General features: G+C 43.3%; 1 protein-coding gene across 1 annotated transcript in view; it reads left to right on the plus strand.

Moving 5' to 3' along the window:
* The window catches only part of vps13a (vacuolar protein sorting 13 homolog A), a 609,759-nt gene that overhangs the window by 477,348 nt on the left and 105,405 nt on the right, over nt 1-27,006 (plus strand). The window contains exon 60 of the mRNA XM_068029994.1: nt 3,461-3,574. Within this exon, the coding sequence (XP_067886095.1) occupies nt 3,461-3,574 (114 nt within the window). The remainder of the gene's footprint in view (nt 1-3,460; nt 3,575-27,006) is intronic.

The following is a 27,006-nucleotide window of genomic DNA, read 5'->3' on the forward strand; positions in this document are numbered from 1 at the left end:
AATCTCCTTCAGTATTTTGTATGTTTCTATCTGATTATTTCTCATTCTTCTAAACTCCAGAGAGTATTGGCTCAATTTATTTAGCCTTTCATCATAGGACAGCTGTCTGATCCCAAGAAGCTTTGTGCTCCTCACATTGCTCGTGATTCCCCTCTGCATCTCAACCACACATGGCCAGCATACATATAGTGAAAGCCATGTTGCCCTGCGGAATATCATCGAGCAGACCATTGGAGTGCTGAAGCAATGGTCTGCTGCTTTGACCACTCTGGAGGAGAGCTGTCGTGCTCGCCGGAACAGGTGTCCTGACTCTGCTGCATCCTCCACAACCTGGCCATCAATTAGGGCACAGTCCTTGTCCACTGATGAAGAAGAGGAGGATCATTACCACATCCCAGAAAAGCTGTCCATCAGCCTGTCATTCCACTGTGGTTCCCATTAATACAAGCCCAGATTCCCATTGTACAACAGTCCCACACCTTACCATCCCTCTGTTACAGACCATCAGAGTCCCCTTGGCCACAATCCTGAAAGAAAATCCAGCACAAAACAAACATTCCATACCAATTTTATCCAACAAAGCTCATCTCATCACCCTTGTGCATTTCGTTAGTGCCTGACTTGCAGGCCTTTGCCTGGCCTAGTTCTACCCCAATGGTGGCAGCATAGCTGATGGAAGGTTGCTGATTTTGTGGGGGAAACTGCAGGTGGCTTTGCAGGACACCCTAAAGCAGTTGTAGGCCTGGAAGGCTGCACCACCTCAGCATGGGTGATAGTAGTCTGGCTGGATGTCTGATAGGCAACAGCAGGGCACTGGTGGAGTGGCAGTTGTGGGAACATGAATGCTGTCATCCTGAGAGAGGATAGAAGATTCATGTTCTGAAAGGCAGAAGGGTAGGGTTGAGGTGAGGAAAAGGAGAGAAGTAAGAGGTACACATTTCCAATTTACAAGCTACAGATGAGGTAAGAGATTGTGAGATGAGGAGGAATTGGGATGTGAGAAGGTGGATTAGGTAGAAACATACCATCATCCTCTGTGATTTCAGCCCCGCCGCTAGCTAAGGCCTCAGTCTTAGCCGCATCAATGTATGCCAGCACCATGCCTGTCGCCTAATGGTTAGATACTGCTGCCACTGATTATGTGCCATCTTGTCTTGCAAAGAGAGAGATAGAAGTGTGTTAGTGAGTGTGGTGCAATGTGTTTGGGTGATGTGCCTAGCACAGTTGAATAGCTGGCAATATGCACAAGTTGAGATTTGAGTGTGTGGTTTGCAGAACTGCTAGGTGTGTGAGGATGAATCATAGAATGGTTACAGCACAGAGGGAGACCATTCAGCCTGTCATGTCTGTGCTAGCTCTCTGCAAGAGCAGCTCAGCAGGTCCCACTCACCCACCTTTTCTCCATAGCCCTTATTGAGATGCTGTGATCCATAGAGAAGTGGGACTGAATTAACAATGCATTTCTCCTGCTTTGGTCATAACACTATAAAACAGCAGCCAGATTTGTACACAATACTCTGATGTGCCTGTGTCTTGTCCAGTCTAATTTATTATCTCCTAGGATTTGAGCTTTATCACTTTACATATGCAACCAAAGATCAGGTTACTTTTCCTTACTGCTGTGGCTTACAGAACTGGTGATCTCAGTGAACTATCCATCGATCCTTTTCCTATGTTGTGTTTTGTACGCTGGAGTCATTTAGTTTATATTCCAGTTGCTTCTTTCATTTTAGCCTCAGGCACTACTCCACATTAAAAGCCATTTGGCACTCATCACACTTTTCTAACCCATCTAGACTCTTCCATATTTAGTTTGTATTTTCCCTAATGTTTGAACAACGCCTCCTCCAATTTGATGTCACCTAGCCGGAAGCTTGGACAACTTTGTTTCTGTCCCAAGCTTCAAAATTTTTATATACATTGTTAACAGCAATGATCTCGACACTGATCCTCATTGACTCAAAGAACTCCACTATGTGCTAAGACATTTTACACGGTTAAGTATGTTCATATGGAACTGCAGCTTGTTCCAGAAAACTTGCATAGGAGCAGGATTTTTTTTTTCAATCTCTACATGCAATACATAATTTCCTGTCCTTCGAGTATCAGCAGAAGATTTTCCCCTCTTTAGAACTGCCCTAAAGTTAGAGTATCTACCTCTTCTTGCAGCGCAGTCTTCACGATGATTAGGCCGTAGGTTCAATATCCTTTGACGTCATCATTTGTGTGCGGGGGACCAATGCTATGCTGGCGAAGTGGGGGGGGGGGGGGGGGCGGGGTGGTGGGGGCTGGGAGGGGAGACGTACTCCTAAGGTTGCTGCACACAAATTTAGCCCCCTCAATGTTTTACATTTACACAGAATGCATAAAGCTATATCCCCTGCCTATGAAGAGCTCTCCCATACAATTTTGTTATCCTGATTTTGTGTGTAAAAATTTAGACACTTAATCAGATGCTGGAGCGTGCTTTTTTTTTCTCCCACCCCCATTCCATGACCCACACTGGGTGAGTTGGTTTTCGCACTTCAAGCACCCTCCCCCCATCCCGATCTGTGCGCTGTCGCATAGGAGATTGACATAATACACAGCCACCACAGTGGCCCCAATATTTACTGAGGTGCATGCTTGGAGCAGGTGTGAGGTGAAGTTCTGGATGGAAAATTCAGAAGTGCGTTTTTTCATGAGGTTTTTTCCCCAAAATGTTCTGCCCAACAACCAGCTTGATTGACAGTTTGGTCTGTTGTTGAGCAGGGTAGGCTGCACCACAAAGCTGCAGTAGGTTTAGTGGTGGTGGGGGGAGAGATTGTTGAGGTTGTGGGGAGATTGGGGATCGTGGAGGATGGCTGGGGGAAATCGGGGAGTTGGAGATCATGAAGGTTGGAGGAATACTGGACAGATCGCTGGGGGTGAGATGTCTGTGATTGGGATCAGGGGGTTGGTAGGAGATCATGGAGATGTGTTTTCATAAGGTAGCTTATTGAGCCTGGAGGAAACACTCCAACTCCTTCCCTTATGGATCCAGCCCTCCTTACCTCCTTTTACCTGTCGAATTTCCAGAGGCCAGGGAAATCTAGCCAACAGTAGTTTGAAATAGAAACCTTGCTAAAATGAAGGCACACAGCTTCCTTAACAAAGGACCCACCTCCTGAGAGTGAATTGGTCTCATGCCCCGATCTGCCTCCTTAAAACCAAAATTGGGTAGCTTTGAGGCCACGTGGGGTCAGATTTGAAATTTTTACAATTTTAACTCCTACCCGTTTTGGTGGGGTTAAAATTGCCTCCAATGTACATCAAGATGATGTGTGTCAAATATTGAAAATTGAAACATCCTTCTAGAAAATGGAAGAAAGTAAAAACAACAGCAAATTGCCACGATATTTGGAGAGTTAAAGTAATGCAGTTCCAATTTATAAGTTCAAAATTGAAATATGATTTGTTTTAATCATTGTGTTTTATTAAGCTGGAACTATTCAAGAAGGACCTTGAATATATTCAAACAGAGCTGTTGACTGAATCTGCCACAGACACCTCACCTGTCAGCCTATATGAGTATTTCCATATATCTCCTATCAAAGTAAGTAGAAGTTTTAACGATTTCACTATGGAAGTAATATAGGATTGTATTTCTTTAAAATCTCATCAGAATTGAAACAAATTAGTCACATATTTATACAATATATTCTTGAAGTTTTTCTTATAAGAAAAAAAAACAATAAATGTTTTTATTGAGCTCTCGAAAGCACAGATACATGGCTAAGTCCCACTATGATTTGTTCAAACAGTACTTCACATACATAACTGAGTGAAACAGAAATGCGTTCATAAAAGATGTTGCACATTAGGGGCAAAAGACTATGTGGTCAATTTTAATTTGAGGTTTGGTCAAGATAGGGTGGTTAGCAGGTGATACCAATGCTGGGATGGGGAAGCTCAGGAACTCATTGTGGGGCCCAGGGAAGCCCACTTGCACTTCCTGGCTCAAGAATTCCATAGAAAAGTTATATTTTTAAATTTACCGTAACCACTTCTGACCACTTTAAGTCCTGGTGTGGTTCACCTGCTGGGTTTGATGATGAATGAGCTGAGAATTAAGTTCCATAACTTCAGAAAATACAAATATAAAGACAATGGGATAGAAGCTGGCCATAAGACAGGTGCAACAATGGCCAATTTCAGGAGCTAATGTCCTGTACCCAAAGAACATCTGAAAGGCAGTCAGCGAATTTTAAGGCATCCTTGGCAGACTCCTAAAGCAGGTATTAGGCCCCTCTGCTAAATTCAGCATTGCTCCACTCAAGATTCTTAAATGATTACTGGGGGAGCACCACCAAATTTGAGTTTAAAAAATGTATTTTAATAATCATTGCTGTGGAGTCAGGAGGAGCAGGAGTGCTCGCCCTGTACAACAGTATCGATGAGCTTCTCTCCCCACACCCACAGGATGTACATATTAGGTGATTCCAGCAAGGTAAGCAGCCTGATATTCATTTCTTCAAATGGTGATGTTACCTGTGGAGACATGACAAGTGTCGGTAGCTCAGGCCATTAAAATTAATGAACTTCAGGCTGGCCTCACGCCTTAAATCAGTGTTCTCTGGTTCTTGATCCTTTGGGCAATGGGAACAGATTCAATTGATCTCTATCCAGACCCTCATGATTTTGAACAGCTCTATCAGATTTCTTCTAAATCTTCTCTTCTCCAAGGAGAACAGACCCAGCTCCAACCTATCCACCTAACTGAAATTCCTCATCCCTTGAACCGTTCTCATGCATCCTTTCTACACCCTCTCTAATGCCTTAACATCCTTCCTAAAGTGTGGTGCGCAGAACTGAACACAATACTCCATTTGAGGCCAAACCAGTGTTTCATACAGGTTTATCAGAACTTACTTGTTTTTGTTCTCTGTGCCCCTATTTATAAAGCCCAGGACCCCATATGCTTTATTAACTGCTTTCTCAACCCTGCCCTGCAACCTTTAATGATTTGCACACATATACCTCTGCTCCTGCACCCCTTTAGAAGGGTACCCTTTAATTTATATTGCCTCTCCTCCTCCTTCCTACAAAAATGAATCACTTCCCACTTTTCTGCATTAAATTTCATGTGCCATTTGTCCACCCATTCCTCCAGCCTGTCTATGTCCTTTTGAAGTCCATGACTATCCTCAATTCACAATACTTCCAAGTTTCATGTCACCCACAAATTTTGAAATTGTGCTCTGTACACCCAAGTCTAGGTCATTAATATATATCAGGAAAAGCAGGGTCCTAATACCAACCCCTGGGGAACCCCACTGTATATATTCCTCCAATCCAAAAAACAACCGTTTACAACTACTCTGCTTCCTGTCGCCCAGTTAATTTCGTATCCATACTGCTACTGTCCCTTTTATTCCATGAGCTCTAAGTTTGCTGACAAGCCTGTTATGTGGCACTTTTTCAAATGCATTTTGGGCGGCTATGTACACCACATCAACCGCTTTACAGATTATGGAGCACGGAGGCCAGCTTGACTGAGTACAGTTTCTAGAGAGTACTTATTTTGGGAATTCGGTGAGCGAGGGAATTTGGCGCAGTGAGGGAAGAGGTCTTCTTATAAGACAAGCAGTGGTGTACAAGACAGCATGACCTGAGAGCTGAGGTCTAGAGGCATTAACTAGGTGAGCAGCTGAAAGCAGAGATTTAAAAAGAGCAAGAGCTGAGAGAGTGGAGTGGGATAGGGCCATCCTGGAAGCAAAGTGATATCACAGGATAAGGAGTCACGTGGAGTGAGTTTTCTGGTAAGCTTTTAATTTAATCTAAATTAGTCAACTATAAAATTAATCTAGATTGATTAGTACAAATACTGAAAACTAAAGCCAATTTTATAATTTGAGAGCTAATTGCAGTTACTGCTCAACCATCTTCAGCTGCTTCATCAATGACCTTCCTTCAATTGTAAGGTCAGAAGTGGGGATGTTCGCAGATGACTACACAATGTTCAGCACTGTTCGTGACTCCTCAGATACTGAAGCAGTCCGTGTAGAAATGCAGCAAGACTTGGACAATATCCAGGCTTGGGCTGATAAGTGGCAAGTAACGTTCGTACCACACAAGTGCCAGGCAATGACCATCTCCAACAAGAGAGAATCTAGCCATCTTCCCTTGACATTCAACGACATTACCATTGCTGAATCCTCCACTATCAACATCCTGGGGGCTACCATTGACCAGAAACTGAACTGGAGTAGCCATATAAATACCATGGCTACAAGAGCAGGTCAGAGGCTAGGAATCCTGAGACGAGTAACTCGCCTCCTGACTCCCCAAAGCCTGTCCACCATCTACAAGGCACAAGTCAGGAGTGTGATGGATTACTCTCCACTTGCCTGGATGGGTGCAGCTCCAACACTAAAGAAGCTCGACACCATCCAGGACAAAGCAGCCCACTTGATTGGCACCCCATCTACAAACATTCACTCCCTCCACCACCGACGCACAGTGGCAGCAGTGTGCACTGCAGCAATGCACCAAGGCTCCTTAGACAGCACCTTCCAAACCCGCGACCTTTTACAGCTAGAAGGACAAGGGCAGCAAATACATGGGAACATCACCACCTGCAAGTTCCCCTCCAAGTCACACACCATCCTGAATTGGAACTATATCGCTGTTCCTTCACTGTCACTGGGTCAAATTCCTGGAACTCCCTTCCTAACAGCACTGTGGGTGTACCTACCCTAAATGGACTGCAGTGGTTCAAGGCAGCAGCTCACCACCACCACCTTCTCAAGGGCAATTAGGGATGGGCAATAAATGCTGGCCTGGCCAGTGACGCCCACATCCCATGAATGAATAAAAAAAAAAGAGTCAGATCTAGGGCACAAAGTTAAAATTAAATAAGGGATAGTAACACTAAAGATGTGAGAATTGTTCAGAAAATTAAAAGCCAAGGTTTTAGCTAAGAATTAGCTAAAATATTTCAGTTAGCCTCCCTATAAATTGAAGTTACATCAGCACAAGAGAAGTAGCTGATTGGTGAGTAGTTGGTAAGTCTTTATTTAAGTTGTAAGTTTAATAGTCAAATAAATAGAGGCATAGCAGGGCAACTTGGACCAGTGGAATGTGCATTCTGATCCATGTGGGAGCTCCAGGATGCTTCTCATGTCCTGCACAATAATATACAGGAAGTGTCGTCAGCTGCAACAGCTCGAGCTCTGGGTTTCGGAGCTTGAGCAGCAGCTGGTGTTGCTGCAGTGCATCCACAAGGTTGAGAATTTCATGGATAGCATGTTTGTAGATATGGTCACCCCGCAGCTTAAGAGTATACAGACAGAGAGGGAAAGGGTGACCACCAGACAATTAAGGAGGACCAGGCAGTAAAGGCCTGCTCAAGTCACAAAATAAAACCCGACCCGAACCCGATGGAACCACATCGGACCCGAGCCTGACCCAGCCCGGGTCCCTCCATTTTCCACCCGAGCCCGACCCGACCACCACAATGTTCCCTTCACTTACCTTGCGACTCTGTCTGCTGGAAGCTGCAGCATGAGCGTGATGACGTCATATAGATGCTCACACGCTCACTGCGCAGACTCAGTTTCCCTGCTTGACATCCCGAACACTCAGCTCAGGTAAGTTTTTAACTTTTATCACTTACCTTGCTGTGTGTCTGACCCGGACCCGGCTCGACCCAACCCGAACCTGACACGTCATTGGGTCCCGTCGGGTTCGGGTCGGGTAGCAGGCCTTTACCAGGCAGGTAATGCAGGAGGCCCCTCACTTTGCAACTGGTATTCAAATCTGAATACTTGGTGATTGTTCTTCTGGGGCATGCAGCCAGAGCCAAGTCCATGGCACCATGGCTGGCTCAGTTGTTCAGTGGGGGAGGAGGAAGATTGGGAAATCAACATTGATAGAGGATTCGATTGTTAGGGGAACAAACAGATATTTCTGCAGCCGCTGACGTGAATCCCGGATGTTATGTTACCTTCCTGGTACCAGGGTCAAGAATGTCACTGAGCAGCTGCAGAGCACTCTGAGGTGGGGATTGTGGGGGGGGGGGGGGGGGGGGGTGAGGTGAATAGCCAGCAGCCATGGTCCATATCGGTACTAATGACTTGGTAGAAAGAGGGATGAGGTCCTGCTGGCAGAGTTTAGGGAACGAAGAAAGAAACTAACACATTAGTGAATATAGCAACAGGAGGACAGAACAGATGAATGCATGGCTGGAGAAATTTTGGATGAGAGAGGGCATGATTCCTAGGACATTGGGACCGATTCTGCGTGAAATGGGACCTGTACAGGCCAGACAGGTTACATCTGAACAGAGCCGGGACCAATATCCTTGCAGGGCGATTTGCAAGTGTTATTGGCAGGAGTGTGGGAACCAGGAGTTAATATTGGCAAGGAAAAACAAGGTGTACAGAGAGGTAGGAGAGACAGATAGCACTAGAGTAGGAAATAGTAACGTATTAGGTGGGGTCAGAGTTAGAGAGAATGAATGAAAGTCCAAATTAAGTTTACTGTGCATGTGTGAAGTGTGGTAAATAAAGTTGGTGAGCTGCAGGTGCAGTTAGCCACGCGAGAATATGATGTGCTGATAACGGAGACCTTGCTCAAAGAAGGGCAGGACTGGATACTAAATATTCCTGGATACAAGGTATTCAGGAAAGATAGGGAAGAAAAGAAAGGGTTTGGAGTAGTAGTACTGTTTAAGGTGAACATTACAGTCTTGGAGGGGCCAAGGACAATCTATTTAACTAGAGCTAAGATGCATCAGAGGTGATTGGCAAAAGAAGCAACAGCAGCATGAGGAAAAACATTTTTACACAGCAAATGGTTAGGATCTAGAATGCACTGCCTGAGAGTGTGGTGGAAGCAGATTCAATCAAGGCCTTTAGAAGAGAACTGGATAATTATCTAAAGAGAAAAAAAATTGCAGGGCTACAGGGAAAAGGCAGTGAGCGGGACTGACTGAATAGCTCCCTGGAGAGCCGGCATGGGCCGAATGGCTTCCTGTGCCATTAAAAGAAAGAAATGATATCTTGTGTGATAAATCTTCAGTCTAGTCACAAGTGAGTGCAGAAAGTGGGAAGAAATTAATTTGCATAGGCACAGTGGCGCAGTGGTTAGCACCGCAGCCTCATAGCTCCAGCGACCCGGGTTCAATTCTGGGTACTGCCTGTGTGGAGTTTGCAAGTTCTCCCTGTGTCTGCATGGGTTTCCTCCGGGTGCTCCGGTTTCCTCCCACAAGCCAAAAGACTTGCAGGTTGATAGGTAAATTGGCCATTATAAATTGCCCCTAGTATAGGTAAGTGGTAGGGGAATATAAGGACAGATGAGGATGTGGTAGGAATATGGGATTAGCGTAGGATTAGTATAAATGGATGGTTAATGGTCGGCACAGACTCTGTGGGCCGAAGGGCCTGTTTCAGTGCTGTATCTCTAAATAAAAAATAAATAAAACACCCTTGAATATTGCTGACAAAGCCACATTTATTGCTCATCTCCAGTTGCTCTGAAAACATAGTGACAAATCTTGTCCTTGAACTGTTGCAGTCTTTGGTGGTGGTACTCCAATGGTGCTGTTGGGTATTACATTATAGAAGAGCTAATGGGTTGGATCTTGCTGGAAAAATAATGATGTGTAATGGTTGCACATCTTTATTAATATGCAAATTAGCCAGCAAGTTCACTGTCGTGTTAGACAGAAAGGATGGCCTGAGGAGTGAGAACAGAATCCATTTTGTCAGAGGTGAGAAGCAAGAAAGGTATGATGACCAGCTGCGGGTATTCTATAGGCCGCCAAATTGTGAAAGAGGGAGAGAAAATCTGCAAGGAAATCCGAGATGTGCAAAAACTATGGAGTAGTGATGCTGGGGGACTTTAATTGCCCTAATATCAGTTGGGTTAAGGAGGGGGAGGAATTTCTGAAATATGTTCTGGAGAACTTGTCCTTGATCAGTATGTTCTCAGCCAACTAGAAAAGAGGCATTACTGGATCTGGTGAACCAAGTGTCTGTCGGGGAGCTATTGGGAAAGAGTGATTATTGTATCATAAGGTTCAGCCTAATAATGCAGGAAAGCAAGAAATGAAATAGGTAGAATGTCTAGATTGGAATAGGGCTAATTTCAATGCAAGGCAATGCCAGGGTGGAATGGAACCAAAGATTGACAGTAAAAGCTGTATCAGAACAATGGGTTATCTTTAAGGAAGAGTTGTTTCAGATACAGGCTTGGTACATTCTAACAAAGGTGAAAGGTAGGGGAACCAAAAACAGGGCTCCTTGAATGACGAGGGAAATAGAGATTATGATGAAACAAAAAAAAAAGAGGGTACATGATGCATATCAGGTGCATTCTTCAAGTGAGAACCAGGCCATACACAATAAGTTGAGAGGAGAGGTGAAGAGGAAAATAAGACTGGCAAAGAGAGAACATGAGAATAGAATGGCAATCAACATAAAAGGGACCCCAAAAATCTCCTACCGACATATAAATAGGAAGCAGGTAGTAAGAGGTGGAGTGGGGCTTATTAGGGATAAAGGTAATAGATGCTTAGAAGTGCAGGGCAAGACTAATATTCTTCTGAAGGAGGATCGCTGACCTGAACGTTAACTCTGCTTCTCTCTCCACAGATGCTGCCAGACCTGCGGAGTATTTCCAGCATTCCTTCTTTTTATTTCAGATTTCCAGCATCCGCAGTATTTTGCTTTTATATTTAAGGTGTAGTTTGCATCAGTCTTCGCTAAGGAAGTGGAATCTGGCAAAATATCAGTAGAAGTGGAGAGAGTAGAGGCAATGAATAGTGTAAAAATTGAGAGCAGGGGTATACTAAAAAGGCTGGCTATGCTTAGGGTAGATAAGTCACCTGGTCCATACGAATATACAAATAAGAATACAAATTAGGAGCAGGAGTAGGCCACTCGGGCCCTCATGCCTGCTCCACCATTCACTAAACTCTTGGCTGATCTGATTGTAACCTCGACTCCACATGCCTGCCTATCCCCAATAACCTTTCACCCCCTTGATTATCAAGAAACTATCTATTTCTGCCTTAACAATATTCTTCCACTGCCTTTTGAGGAAGAGAGTTCCAAAGACTCAACCCTCTGAAAAAAGATTTCTTCTCATTGTCTTGAAATGGAAGATTTGTTCTAGATTCTCCCACAAGGGAAAACATCCTTTCCACATCCACCCTGTCAAGACCCCTCAGGATCTTATGTTTCAGTCAAGTCGCCTCTTACTCTCAAACTCCAGCAGATACAAGCCTAGCCTGTCCAACCTTTCCTCATAAGGCAATCTGCCCATTCCAAGTATTAGTCTAGTAAACCTTCTCTAAACTGCTTCCAACACATTTACATCCTTCCTTAAATAAGGAGACAAATACTGTACACAGTACTCCCAGATGTGGTCTCATCAATGCCCTGTATAACTGAAGCATAACCTCCCTACTTTTGTATTCAATTCTTCTTGTAATAAATGATAATGTTCTATTAGCTTTCCTTATTACTTGCTGAACCTGGAGATACTAACCTTTTTCAATACATGTCCTAGGGCACCCAGATCCCTCTGCAATCTCTCACCATTTAGATAATATGCTCCTTATCTATTCATCCGGCCAAAATGGACAATTTCACATTTTTCCACATTATACTACATTTGCCAGATCTTTGCCCACTCACTTAACCTATCTATATCTCGTTGTAGTCTCATGTCCTCTTCACAACTTACTTTCCTACCTATCTTTGTGTCATTAGCAAATTTAGCAACCATACCTTCGATCCCTTCATCCAATTCATTTATATAAACTGTAAAAAGTTGAGGCCCCAGCACGGACCCCTGCGGCACACCACTCGTTACATTTTGCCAACCAGAAAATGACCCATTTATGCCTACCCTCTGTTTTCTGTTAGCTAGCCAATCCTATATCCATGCCAAACTGTTACCCCCTATACCATGAGCTTTTATTTTCTGCAATAACATTTTTTCAAATGCCTTCTGGAAATCTGAGTATAGTACATCCACCAATTCCCCTTTTTCCACAGCACGTTACTTCTTCAGAGAACTTCAATAAATTGGTTAATCATGATTTCCATTTCACAAAACCATGTTGACTCTGCCTGATTACATTGAATTTTTCTAAGTGCCCTGTTATAACGTCTTTCGTAATAGCTTCTAACATTTTTCCAAAAACAGATGTTAAGCTAACTGGCCTGTAGTTTCCTGCTTTCTGTGTCCCTCCCTTTTTGAATAAGGAATTACATTGGCTATTTCCCAATCTAACAGAACCTTCCCCAAATCTAGGGAATTTTGGAAAATTAAAACCAACGCATCAACTATCTCACCAGCCACTTCTATTAGGAAGCTTGGATAAAGTCCATCAGAACCCGGGGACTTATCAGCCCACTGCTCCAAAAATTTGCTCAGTACCACATCCCTGGTGATTGTAATCTTCTTGAGTTCTTCCCTCCTTTCCATTTCCTGATTTACAGTTATTTCCCAGATGTTACTTATATCCTCTATGGTTAGAACCAATGCAAAATACCTGTTCAATTCATCTGCCATCTCCTTATTTTCCATTAGTAATTCCCCAGACTCACTTTCCATAGGACCAACGTCCACTTTGTTAACTTTTCTTTTTTAAATATCTATAGAAACTCATACTATCTGTTTTTATATTTCTAGCTAGCTTTCTCTTGTACTCTAATTTTTCCCCACTTATCAATCTTTTAGTCATTCTTTGCTGTTCTTTATATTCTGTCCAATTGTCTGACCTGCCACCCATCTTTGTGCAATTATATGCTTTTTCTTCAAGTATGATACTATCTTTAACTTTTTTAGTTAACCATGGTTAGTGGATCCTGCCCTTGGAATTTTTCTTTCTAGTTGGAATGTATCTGTTCTGTGTATGCTGAAATATCCCTTTAAATGTCTGCCACTGCATCTCTATTTACCTATCCCTTAACCTAATTTGCCAGTTCACGTCAGCTAGCTCTGCTTTCATGCCCTCATAATTGCCCTTATTTAAAATTGTAGTCTTGGACCCACTCTGCTCTCCCTCAAACTGAATGTAAAATTCAATCATATCATGATTGCTGTTACCTAGGGGCACCTTCACTATAAGCCATCTCATTGCACAATACCAGGTCTAGTATAGCCTGCTCTCTGGTTAGTTCCAGAATGTGCTGTTCTAAGAAACTATCCTGAAAACATTCTATGAACTCCTCATCTAGCCTCATCTTTGCCCATCTGTTTTCTCCAGTCTATATATGTAGGTTAAAATCCCCCATGATTATTGCCTTACCTTTCTTACAAGCTGCCATTATTTCTTCCTTTATACACTGTTCTACCATGTGGTTACTGTTAGAGGGCCCATACACCACTCCCACAAGTGACTTCTTGCCTTCATCGTTTCTCATCTCTACCCAAACTGCTTCGACATCCTGGTTTCCTGAACTTAGGTCATCTCACTCTAATGTGCTAATACCATCATTAATTAACAGAGCCACCCCTCTTCCTTTTCCTAGCTTCTTGTCTTTCCTAAATGTCATGTACACTTCAATATTCAGGTCCCAATCTATGTTGTCCTGCTCCCATGTTTCTGTATTGGCTATCAGATCGTACTCACTTATTTCTATTTGCGCTATCAGATCATCTATTTTATTTTGAATGCTACGTGAATTCAAATACAGAGCCTTTAGTATTGTCCTTTTATTATTTTTGTGACGTCTAGCCTTGACTCCTGACTTACTTAGATTTGTATTCTCTATCCCTCCCTATCACAGTCTGTTTATCATTTTTCATATTAATACCTTTCTCTCTAGCCTTGTCCCTACTGTTTGATGTACCACATCTTCACAGATTTGATCCCTCGCCCCCACTATTTAGTTTAAAACCCTGTCTACTTCCCTAGTTATGGAGCTCGCTAGAACACCAGGCCCAGCACAGTTCGGGTGTAGACTGTCCCAACAGTACAGCCCCCACTTTCCCCAGTACTGGTGCCAGTGCCCCACAAACCGGAACCCACTTCTACCACACCAGTCCTTGAACCATTTCTCTAATCTTATTTGCCCTATGCCAATTTTCACATGGTTCAGGTAATAATCCAGAAATTACTACCTTTGAGGTCTTGCTTCTTAATTTGCTGCTTAGCTCCTCATACTGACTATGCCGAACTTAATTCCTTCCTTGTCCTGCCAATGTCATTGGTACCTACATGAACCACAATGACTGGATCTTTCCCCTCCCACTAAGTTCCTGTCCAGCCCTGAGCAGATGTTGCGAACCCTGGCACCGGGCAGGCAACATAGCCATCTGGATTCTCACTCTTTGCTGCAGAGAACTGTATCAATCCCACTAACTATACTGTCCCCTACTACCACTGCATTCCTTTTATCTCCCTCCACTTGAATGGCTTCCTGTACCATGGTGCCATGATCAGTTAGCTGATCCAACCCTACAGCCCCCACTCTCATCCATACAATCTGAAAGAATCTCAAAACTGTTGGAAAATCACAAAAGCTGAAGCTCCTGCCCTCTGGGTCCCCTTAACTGCCTCAGCTGCAGCCACATTCTCCTGTCCCTGACCAAATCAGAAGATCCTACCCTAAGGGGTGTGACTGCCTCTCAGTACAAAGTGTCCAGGTAACTTTCCCCCTCCCTGATGTGTCGCAGTGTCTGCAGCTCAGTCTCCAGCTCAATGGCTGTGAGCCGAAGCTCCTCAAGCTGAAAATACTTGCCCTGGATCACACTGGCATCCAGGAGCTTCCACACGCTGCAGCCTGACATCACCTGTCCTACCATCCTTCATGTGTTTCAGTTAACTGCTTAATCATTTTAGTCAAGTTTTTATTTTATGAATCTTACCACCAGTTCCTGTACTGTTTTAAACCTTAGGAATAGAATAACCACATACCAGATACTCACTAAACACCTAGCTTCTTTCCCTGTAGTACAGTAAGAACCAAATCCTACAGGGCGAAAAAGTTAAGCAAAGCAAAGGACCACGTCCTACCCCAATTTTCTCAACTCAAACTTCCAGCACTCTGTTCAAGTCGCACTAAGATGCCTGTATTTATATGTTCTGAAACTAAAGAGATTAGCTGAGCCCCAGGTACAGAAAAACCTGTCCGGATGGCTTGCATCTAGGCTGCTAAAGAAAGTGGGGCGGAGATAACAGAAGGCCTTGCCAAAATCTTCCAATCTTCCCTGGATATGGGGGAGGTGCCAGAGGTTGGAGTGTGACAAATGTGACACCCTTGTTCAAGAAAGGGTGTAAGGACAGTCGTAGCAACTACAGGCCAGTTAGTTTAACATCAGTGGTGGGTAAGGATTTAGAAATAATAATCATGGGGAAAAAATGAACAGACACTTGGAGAGATTTGAGTTAATTAAGATTATCCAGCATAGATTTGTAAAAGTCAGATCATGCTTGACTAAATTAATTGAATTTTTTGATGACGTAATGGAAAAGGTTGATGAAGGGAAAGCAGTGAATGTTGTTAATGTGGATTTTAAGAAAGCTTTTGATAAAGTACAACATAAAAGGCTGGTTAACAAAATTGAGACTCAAATAGGAGGGTCAGTGTCCAATGGATAAAAAAATTGGCTAAAGGACAGAAAAAGTTGTAGATAATGGTTGTTTTTCAGACTGGAGGATGATAGATAGTGCTGTTCCCCAAGAGCCAGGCTGGGACTACTTTTTTTTGCTATATATAAATGACTTTGATCTTGGAATACAGAGTAGAATTTCAAAATTTGCCAACGACACCAAACAGTGAGGATGATATGAACTACTTGCAGCAGGACATAGGCTCGCAGAATGGGCAGACAGGTGGCAGATGGAATTTAATACCAACAAGTGTGAGGTGATACATTTTGGCAGAAGGAATATGGAGAGTCATTATATACCTAATGGGTGCAGTTCTAAAGTGCATGCAAGAACAAAGGGACTTGGGATGCATGTGCATCGATCTCTGAAGGTGGCACGACAGATTGAGACAGTGGTTAGCAAAGCAAATGGGATCTTAGGCTTCATAAGTAGAGGCATTGTGTACAAAAGCAGGAAAGTTATGCTGAACCTTTATAAAGCTATGGTTAGGCTCCAACTGGATTATTGCATCCAGTTCTGATCACCACACTTCAGGAAGGATGTGCAGGTCCTTGAAAGGGTACAGAGGAGATTTATCAGAATGGTTCCAGGGATGGGGTATTTTAGTTACAAGGTTAGGTTAGAAAAGCTGTGGTTCTCCTTAGAGCAAAAGAGGTTGATGGGAGATTTCATAGAGGTGTACAAGATTATGACAAGCATAGATAAGTTAGACAAGGAAAAACTGTTCCCAATAAGCAATGGTATAAGGAATAGGGGACACAGTTTGAAGGTTTTGGGCAAGAGATGTAGGGGGAATATGAGGAAGAACTTTTTTACTCATAGGGTGTTAATGACCTGGAACTCGTTGCTCATGAGGGTGGTGGAAGCAGAGACAATCAATGATTTCAAAAGGAGATTAGATGGCCACTTGAAGGAAATAAACTTGCAGGGCTACGGGGATCAAGCGGGGGAGTGGGACTGACTGGATGGCTCCGCGGAGAGTCGGCATGGACTTTTTGGTCCAAATGGCCTCCAGTGCCGTAAATAGAAACATAAAAAAATAGGAGCAGGAGTAGACCATTTGGCTCTTCGAGCCTGCTCCGCCATTCAATACGATCATGGCTGATCATCCAAACTCAGTAACCTATTCCCGCTTTCTCCCCGTATCCCTTGATCCCATTAGCCCCAAGAACTATATCTAACTCCTTCTTGAATATATTCAATGATTTGGCCTCAACTGCTTTCATGGTAGAGAATTCCATAGGTTCACCACTCTCTGGGTGAAGAAATCTCTCTTCATCTCAGTCCTAAATGCCTTACCCCTTATCCTTAGACTGTGACCCCTTGTCCTGGACTCCCCTGCCATCACGAACATCCTTCCTGCATCTAGTCTGTCCAGTCCTGTTAGAATTTTGTAGGTTTCTATGAGATCCCCTCTCATTCTTCTAAACTCTAGCGAATACAAGCCTAATCGGCCCAATCTCTCTTCATAAGTCAATCCTGCCATCCCAGAAATCAGTCTGGTGAACCTTCGCTGCACTCCCTCTATAGCAAGAACATCCTTCCTCAGATAAGGAGACCAAAACTGCACACAATACTCCAGATGTGGTCTCACTAAGGCTTTGTACAATTGCAGCAAGATGTCCTTGCTCCTGTACTCGAATCCTCTCGCTATGAAGGCCAACATACCATTTGCCTTAACTGCCTGCTGCACCTGCAGGCTTACTTTCAGCGACTGGTGCACAGGGCACCCAGGTCTCGCTGCACCTCCCCCTTTCCCAATCTATCGCCGTTCAGATAATTTGCCTTTCTGTTTGCCACCAAAGTGGATACCCTCACATTTATCCATATTATATTGCATCTGCCATGTATTTGCCCACTCACTCAACCTGTCCAAATCACACTGGAGCTTCTCTGCATCCTCCTCACAGCTCACACTCCCACCCAGCTTTGTGTCATCTGCAGACTTGGATATATTACATTTAATTTCCTCATCTATATCATTAATATATATTGTGAATAGCTGGGGCCCTAGCACTGATCCCTGCGGTACCCCACTAGTCACTGCCTGCCACTCGGAAAAAGACCCATTTATTCCTTCTTTGTTTTCTGTCTGCCAACCAGTTCTCTATCATGTCAGTACCTTACCCCCAATCCCATGTGCTATAATTTTGCATGCTAATCTCTTATGTGGGACTTTATCGAAAGCCTTCTGAAAGTCCAAATACACCACATCCACTGATTCTCCCTTATCTATTCTACGAGTTACATTCTCAAAAAATTCCAGTAGATTTGTCGAGTATGATTTCCCTTTCGTAAATCCATGTTGATTTTGTTCAATCCTGTCATTGTTTTCCAAGTGCTATGCTATTGCATCTTTTATAATGGACTCTAGCATTTTTCCCACTACTGATGTCAGGCTAACCTGTCTATAATTCCCTGTTTTCTCTCTACATCCTTTTTTAAATAGTGGGGTTACATTAGCTACTCTCCAATCTGTTGGAACTGTTCCAGAGTCTATAGAATTTTGAAAAATGACCAGCAAAGCATCTACTATTTCTAGGGCCACTTCCTTACTCGATGACTCATTCCATCCTCAAAGAACTCTAATAAATTTGTCAAACGCAATTTCTCTTTCATAAAGCCATGTTGACTCTTCTTGATTGTATTATAATTTTCTAAATGTGCTACATCTTCCTTAATAATGGATTAATTAATGGATTAATAATGGACGGGTTGCATCTGGGCAGGACTGGGAGCAGTTTCCTTGGTGGGGGGGATTGTTTGCTAATGCTGTCGGAGAGTTTAAGCTAGAATGGCAGAGATGGGAATCTGAGCAGGGAGTCAGGAGGGGGAAACAAGGATAGAAATGAAAGGCAGAAAGGTAAGAAGCAAAAGCAGAAGGCAGAGAAAACAAGGGCGAGAAACAAATGGGGCCATGGTGCAAAATAAAGCTAAGATGACTAACAATGTTAAAAAGACAAGTCTAAAGGCATTGTGTCTTAATGCGCGGAGCATTCGCAATAAGGTAGAGGAATTAACAGCGCAAATACATATAAACGGTTATGATATAGTTATGATTACGGAGACATGGCTGCATGGTGACCAAGGATGGGAACGGAGCATCCAGGGGTATTCAATATTTAGGAAGGACAGGAAAAAAGGGAAAGGAGGTAGGGTAGCGTTGTCGGTAAAGGGAGAAATCAATGCAATAGTGAGGAAGGATATTGGCTCGGAAAATCATTATATGGAATCTGTATGGGTGGAGCTGAGAAACACCAAGGAGCAGAAAACATTGGTGGGGGTTGTCTATAGGCCCCCAAACAATATAGTAGAGATGTAAGGGAAGGCGTTAAACAGGAAATTAGAGATGCATGCAATAAGGGTACAACTGTAATAATGGGTGACTTTAATCTACATATAGATAGAGAAACCAAATGAGCAATAATACTGTGGAGGAGGATTTCCTGGAGTGTGTACGTGATGGTTTTTTTAGACCAATACGTTGAGGAACCAACTTGAGAACAGGCTATCCTAGACTGGGTATTGTGCAATGAGAGAGGATTAATTAACAGTCTTGTGTGGGGTCCCTTGGGGAGGAGTAACCATAACATGACAGAATTCTTCATTAAGGTGGAGAATGAAGTAGTTGAATCTGAAACTAGGGTCCTGAATCTAAATAAAGGAAACTACGAAGGTATGAGGCGCAGATTGGCTATGGTTGATTGGGGAACTTTACTGAAAGGGTTGACGGTGGATAGGCAATGGATAGCATTTAAAGAACGTATGCATGAATTACAACAATTATTCATTCCTGTCTGGCGCAAAAATAAAACCGGAAAGGTGGCTCAACCGTGGCTTACAAAAGAAATTAGGGATAGTATTAAATCCAAAGAGGAGGCATATAAAATTGCCAGAAAAAGGAGCAAGTCTGAGGATTGGGAGCAGTTTAGAATTCAAAGAACAGTACAGCACAGGAACAGGCCATTCGGCCCTCCAAGCCTTCGCCAATCTTGATGCCTGCCTAAACTAAAACCTTCTGCACTTCCGGGGACCGTATCCCTCTACTCCCATCCTATTCATATATTTGTCAAGATGCCTCTTAAACGTTGCTATCGTACTTGCTTCCACCACCTCCCCCGGCAGCAAGTTCCAGGCACTCACCACCCTCTGTGTAAAGAACTTGCCTCGCACATCCCCTCTAAACTTTGCCCCTCTCACCTTAAACCTATGTCCCCTAGTAACTGACTTTTCCACCCTGTATCATGTCGCCCCTCCACCTCCGTCGTTCCAGTGAAAACAATCCGAGTTTATCAAACCTCTCCTCATAGCTAATGCACTGCAGACCAGGCAACATCCTGGTAAATCTCTTCTGTACCCTTTCCAAAACCTCCACGTCCTTCTGGTAGTGTGGCGACCAGAATTGCACGCAATATACTAAGTGTGGCCGAACTAAAGTTCTGCAGCATGACTTCCCAATTTTTATCCTCTATGTCCCGACCGATGAAGGCAAGCATGCCGTATGCCTTCTTGACTACCTTATCCACCTGCGTTGCCACTTTCAGTGACCTGTGGATATGTACGCCCAGATTTCTCTGCCTGTCAATGCTCCTAAGGGTTCTAAGGATCCCATCAGGCCCTGGGGACTTATCTACCTTAATGCTTTGCAAGACACCCAACACCTCCTCCTTTATGATAATGAGATGACTGAGACTATCTACACTCCCTTTCCTAGGCTCATCATCCACCAAGTCCTTCTCTTTGGTAAATACTGATGCAAAGTACTCATTTAGTACCTCGCCCATTTCCTCTGGCTCCACACGTAGATTCCCTTCTCTGTCCTTGAGTGGGCCAACCCTTTCCCTGGTTACCCTCTTGCTCTTTATATATGTATAAAAAGCCTTGGGATTTTCCTTAATCCTGTTTGCCAATGAATTCTCATAACCCCTTTTAGCCCTCCTGACTCCTTGCTTAAGTTCCTTCCTACTGTCTTTATATTCCTCAAGGGAGTCGTCTGTTCCTAGCCTCACACCCCTTACGAATGCTTCCTTTTTCTTTTTGACTAGGCTCACAATATCCCACGTTATCCAAGGTTCCCGAAACTTGCCAAACTTATTCTTCTTCCTCACAGGAACATGCCGGTCCTGGATTCTAATCAACTGACGTTTGAAAGACTCCCACGTGTCAGATGTTGATTTACCCTCAAACAGCCGCCCCCAATCTAAATTCTTCAGTTCCTGCCTAATATTGTTATAATTAGCCTTCCCCCAATTTAGCACCTTCACCCGATACGAGGATTACTATTGTACTTGTGGATAAGGATCTTAAAACTTACAGAATTATGGTCACTCTTCCCGAAATGCCCCCCTACTGAAACTTCGATCACCTGGCCGGGCTCATTCCCCAATATCAGGTCCAGTATGGCCCCATCCCTAGTTGGACTATCAACATATTGTTTCAAGAAGCCCTCCTGGATGCTCCTTACAAATTCTGCCCCATCCAAGCCCCTAGCACTAAGTGAGTCCCAGTCAATATAGGGGAAGTTAAAATCACCCACCACTACAACCCTGTTACGTTTACATCTTTCCAAAATCTGTCTACATATCTGCTCCTCTACCTCCCGCTGGCTGTTGGGAGGCCTGTAGAAAACCCCCAACATCGTGACTGCACCCTTCCTATTCTTGAGCTCCACCCATATTGCCTCGCTGCATGACCCCTCCGAGGTGTCCTCCCGCAGTACAGCTGTGATATTCTCCTTAACCAGTAACTTAACTCCCCACCCCTTTTACATCCCTCTCTATCACGCCTGACGCTTCTAAATCCTGGAACATTTAGCTGCCAATCCTGTCCTTCCCTCAACCAAGTCTCTGTAATAGCAACAACATCATAGTTCCAAGTACTAATCCAAACTCTAAGTTCATCTGCCTTACCTATTATACTTCTCGCATTGAAACAAATGCACTTCAGACTACCAGTCCCGCTGTGCTCTGCAACATCTCCCTACCTGCTCTTCCTCTTAGTCTTACTGGCCTTATTTACTAGTTCCCCCTCATTTATTTTACTAGCTGTCCTACTGCTCTGGTTCCCACCCCCCTGCCACACTAGTTTAAACCCTCCCGAGTGACGCTAGCAAACCTCGCAGCCAGGATATTTGTGCCCCTCCAGTTTAGATGCAACCCGTCCTTCCTGTACAGGTCCCATCTGTCCCTGAAGAGATCCCAATGGTCCAGATATCTGAAACCCTCCCTTCTACACCAGCTGTTCAGCCACGTGTTTCGCTGCACTATCTTCCTATTTCTAGCTTCACAGGCACGTGTCACAGGGAGTAATCCCGAGATTACAACCCAAGAGATCCTGTCTTTTAACTTTCTACATAACTCCCTAAACTCCCCCTGCAGGACCTAGTCACTCTATGTCGTTGGTACCGATGTGTACCACAACCTCTGGCTGTTCACCCTCCCCCTTCAGAATGCCCCCTGTCCTTTCAGAGACATCCTTGACCCTGGAACCAGGGAGGCAACATACCATCCTGGAGTCTCTTTCACATCCACAGAAGCACCTATCTGTGCCCCTGACTATAGAGTCCCCTATAACTATTGCTCTTATGCGCTTTGTCCCTCCCTGCTGAACAACAGTGCCAGCTGTGGTGCCACTGCTCTGGCTGCTGCTGTTTTCCCCTGATAGGCCATCCCCCCCAACAGTATCCAAAACGGTATACTTGTTAGAGAGGGAGATAGCCACAGGGGATTCCTGCACTGACTGCCTGCCCCTTCTAGCGGTCACCCATCTATCTGCCTGCACCTTGGGTGTAACCACTTCTCTAAAACTCCTGTCTGACGCTTTCTGCCACCTGCATGCTCTTAAGTGCATCCAGTTGCCGCTCCAACCGATCCATGCGGTCTGTGAGGAGCTGCAACTGGGTACACCTCCTGCAGATGTAGTCGTCCGGAACGCTGGAAGTGTCACGGACCTCCCACATCTCTCAGGTGAAGCACTTCACCCCTCTAACTGACATTTCTAGCACTAATTAATAAATTAATTTAAAATAAATACTTATTAAATCCTTACTAAATTGTTGTAATTAACTATATGGTCCCTAGTGCTAGATTCCTACAATAAATATTAAATGCTAACTAAATACAGTAATCTCCTCCCTCTGGTTTAGTTACTCTACTTATTAACTTAGGATTTTTATCAATGTTTAATGTTCAAATACAGTAAAAATTCCCTACCAGCCAATCAGGTCACAGCTTTCCTGTGACATCACTTTCAGTTTTTTTTTTACCCGAGGTAAGTTTTTTATGCTTTCCAGTCTGGAACTCCGCCCTCCAAGTCTTCTCCCTGGATGCAGGCCACAAAACCCCGAGGTACGTTTTTTATACTTACTGGTCCAGAACTCTGCCCTCCAAGTCTTCTCCCAGTCAGCTGTGCTCTTTGGAAGCTCTCGGCTCCCCTCACTCTGAGGACAGGTAGGAAATGAAAGGAGCTCCTCGCTCCCTCCTCACCAAACTTCTTCAGTTACCAAACTTCCACTATAGCACTCTAATGCAACCCAAGTCAGCACTCCAATGCAACCCAAGTCAGCACTGTAAGATGGCTCACTTTTATACTGACTGACTCTAGCCCTTGAAAACTGGTTTAAGCCAATTCTCTAATTAACAAGGTGCAGCTGCAAGTAGAGCCTGAGTGAACCCTGTTTAAAGCTGGTCTAAAACTCACCACCTCCAACCCTAACAGCAACTGTTAAGTTAATCTGCTAAATAAAAGACAGATTAGATTTCAGATAAAATTAACCTTTAATTATCCTCAGTTACCAAACTTCCACTGTAATGCAACCCAAGTCAGCACTCCAGTGCAAATTCAGCAAAGGAGGTCAAAGAGGTTGATTAAGCGGGGGAAAATAGAGTATGAGAGTAAACTTGTGGGGAACATAAAAACTGACTGTAAAAGCTTCTATAAATATGTGAAGAGAAAAAGATTATTGAAGACAAATGTACGTCCTTTACAGTTAGAAATGGGGGAAATTATAATGGGGAACAAAGAAATGGCATAACAATTAAACACACATAAAAACAAGAAATGCTGGAACCACTCAGCAGGTCTGGCAGCATCTGTGAATAGAGAAGCAGAGTTAACGTTTCGGGTCAGTGACCCTTCTTCGGAACTGCAACTTTGGTTCTATCTTCACAAAGGAGAATACAAATAACCTCCCAGAAATGTTAGGGAACCAAGGGTCTAATGAGAGGGAGGAATTGCGTGAAATAAATATTAGTAAAAAAAAAAATAGTGCTATGAAAATTAATGGGGTTAAAGGCTGACAAATCCCCAGGCCCTGATAATCTACATCCCAGAGTACTAAAGGAAGTGCCCTGGAAATAGTGAATGCATTGGTGGTCATCTTCCAAACGTCTATAGATTCTGGAGCAGTTCCTACGGATTGGAGGGTGGCAAATGTAACCCAACTATTTAAAAAAGGAGGGAGAGAAAACACAGGGAATTACAGATCAGTTAGCCTTATATCTGTAGTGGGGAAAATATAAAGGATGTGATAACAGAACACCTGGAAAGCATAAACTGGATTGGACAAAGTCAGCTTGGGTTTACAAAAGGGAAATCATGCTTAACAAATCTACTGGAGTTTTTTGAGAATGTAACTAGTAAAATAGATAAGAGAGAGCCAGTGGATATGGTGTATTAGATTTTCAGAAGGTTTTTGATAGGATCCCACATAAGCGGTTAGTGTGAAAAATCAAAGCACATGGGATTGGGGGTAATATACTGGCATGGGTTGAGAATTGGTTGACAGACAGGAAACAAAGAGTAGGAATAAACGGGTCTTTTTCCAGGTGGCAGGCAGTGACTAGTGGGGTACCGCAGGGATCAGTGCTTGGGCCCCAGCTATTCACAATATATATTAATGACTTGGGTGAGGGAACTAAATATAACATTTCCAAGTTTGCAGACGACGCAAAGCTGGGGAGAATGTGAGCGTGAGGAGGATGCAAAGAGGCTCCAATGTGATTCGGACAAGTTGGGTGGGTGGGCAAATGCATGGCAGATGCAGTATAACATAGATAAATGTGAGGTTATCCATTTTGGTTGTAAAAACAAAGGCAGAATGGTGGTAGATTGGGAAAGGGGGAGGTGCAACGAGACCTGGGTATCCTTGTACACCAGTCGCTGAAAGCAAGCATTCAGGTGCAGCAAGCAATTAGGAAGGTGAATGGAATGTTGGCCTTCATTGCAAGAGGATTTGAGTACAGGAGCAAGGATGTCTTACTGTAGTTATACAGGGTTTTGGTGAGACCACATCTGGAGTATTGTGTGCAGTTTTGGTCTCCTTATCTGAGGAAGGATGTTCCTGCCATGTAGGGAGTGCAAAGAAGATTTACTCGGCTGATTCCTGGGACAGGAGGATTGACCTATGAGGAGAGATTGGGTCGACTAGACCTATATTCACTAGAGTTTAGAAGAATGAGAGGGGATCTCATAGAAACCTAGAAAATTCTAACAGGACTAGACAGGCTAGATGAAGGGAGGATGTTCCCGATTGTGGGGGAGTCCAGAACCAGGGGCCACAGTCTCAGGATACGGAGTATGCCATTTAGAACCGAGATGAGGAGAAATTTCTTCACCCAGAGAGTGGTGAACCTGTGGAATTCTCTACCGCAGAAGGCAGTGGGGGTCAAGTCATTAAATGTATTCAAGAAGGAGATAGATATATTAATGCCAAAGGGATCAAGGGATATGGGGAGAAAGCAGGAACAGGGTACTGAATTAGACAATCAGTCATGATCTTTTTTGAATGGCGGAGCAGGCCTGAAGGGCCGAATGGCCTACTCCTGCTCTTATTTTCTATATTTCTATTCCAGCTCTTTCCTTGTTCCAAATGTTAGGCTAGCTGGCCTATAGTTTCCTGCTTTCTGTCTCCCTCCTTTCTTGAATAAGGGCGTTACATTTGCAGTTTTCCAATCTGTTCGGACCTTCCCAAAATCTAGGCAATTTTGGAAGATTACAGCCAATGCATCCACTGTCTTCTGCAGCCACTTCTTTTGAGACTCTAGGATGCAGGCCACCAGTTCCAGGGAACTTGTCAGCCATTTGTATCATAAGTTTGCCTAGTAATTTTTATCTTGTAATTGTTTTTAAGTTCCTCCCTCCCTCCCTTTTGCCCCCACAACACCCCCCCCCACCTATTTTCTACTATTTTTGGAATGCTTTTAGTGTCTTCTAACATGAAGCCAAATACAAAATATTTGTTTGAAGTTTCTGCCGTTTGCTTGTTTTTCATTATTATTTCCCCAGTCTCATCCTTGAAGGGACCAATGTTTCCTTTGCTACTTTCTTCCTTATATACTTAATGTGGAAGTCTTACTGTCTGTTTTTATATTTCTTGCTAGTTTACTCTCATCTATTTTCTCCCTTTTTTAGTTGTCCTTTGCTAATTTCTAAAATGTTCCTGGCCTACCACTAAATGTTTGCCACAATGCATGCTTTTTCTTTCAATTTGATACCATCCTTAACTTCCTTAGTTAACCATGGATTGTTCAACCTTCTCATAGATTCTTTCTCAATGAAATATATCTTTGTTAAGAATTATGAAATATCTCCTTAAATGTCTGCTGCTGTTTATCACCTTAATCTTTTAATCTATTTTCCCAGTCCATTTTAGCCAATTCTGTCTTCATGCCTTTGTAATTGCCTTTATTTAAGTTTGAGACGCTACTTTCAGACCCACGATTATCACCCTCATGTTATGATCACTCTTGTCCTGAGGATTCTTTACGAGATCATTAATTTATCCTGTCTCATTACACGTTACTGGATCTAAAATAGCCTGTTCCCTCGTTGGTTTCACAATGTATTGCTGTAAGAAACTGTTTCTGATACATTTTCTGAACTCTCTTGTTCTCTTGCACTCCCCTCCTTGGGGCCCATGCCAAACTATAACTATTTTTAGTTTGCGTTTGAGACTACTCTTGGATAAACCTGAACATGCTTTATATTTCCGTGTGTTTTCACTTGATCTAATATCTAGGAAGTCAGGAAAACAAACAATCCTTTTTAGACAGCTTTAGCTACTACTCTTATCACAAGCCTAAAGAACTTTTTGTGTTATAGAAGTAGCATAATAATACTAACACAATATCTTTCAACGACAAACTAATTTAAAGCAGTAAATAGAACAAGCAAATAAAGCAGGAACACAACGTATATTTACAATAGTCGCTACACCATGACAGCTCTTTTTATATGGAAAATAAATTTGCATCTCCAGTGCTAAAACTGTGATTATAATTATTTTAACCCAATTGCTGTTTTTATAATAACACAAATTACAGAAGGTAATTATTCTTACCTTTGAGATAGATAACCTTTTGCAGAAAGACTTGAAATCAAGCCCATTGATTCAAAAGGTGCATTTATCACTTTAT

The sequence above is a fragment of the Heterodontus francisci genome, chromosome 4 (genome assembly GCF_036365525.1).
Source record: "Heterodontus francisci isolate sHetFra1 chromosome 4, sHetFra1.hap1, whole genome shotgun sequence".
NCBI classification, from domain to species: Eukaryota; Metazoa; Chordata; class Chondrichthyes; order Heterodontiformes; family Heterodontidae; genus Heterodontus; species Heterodontus francisci.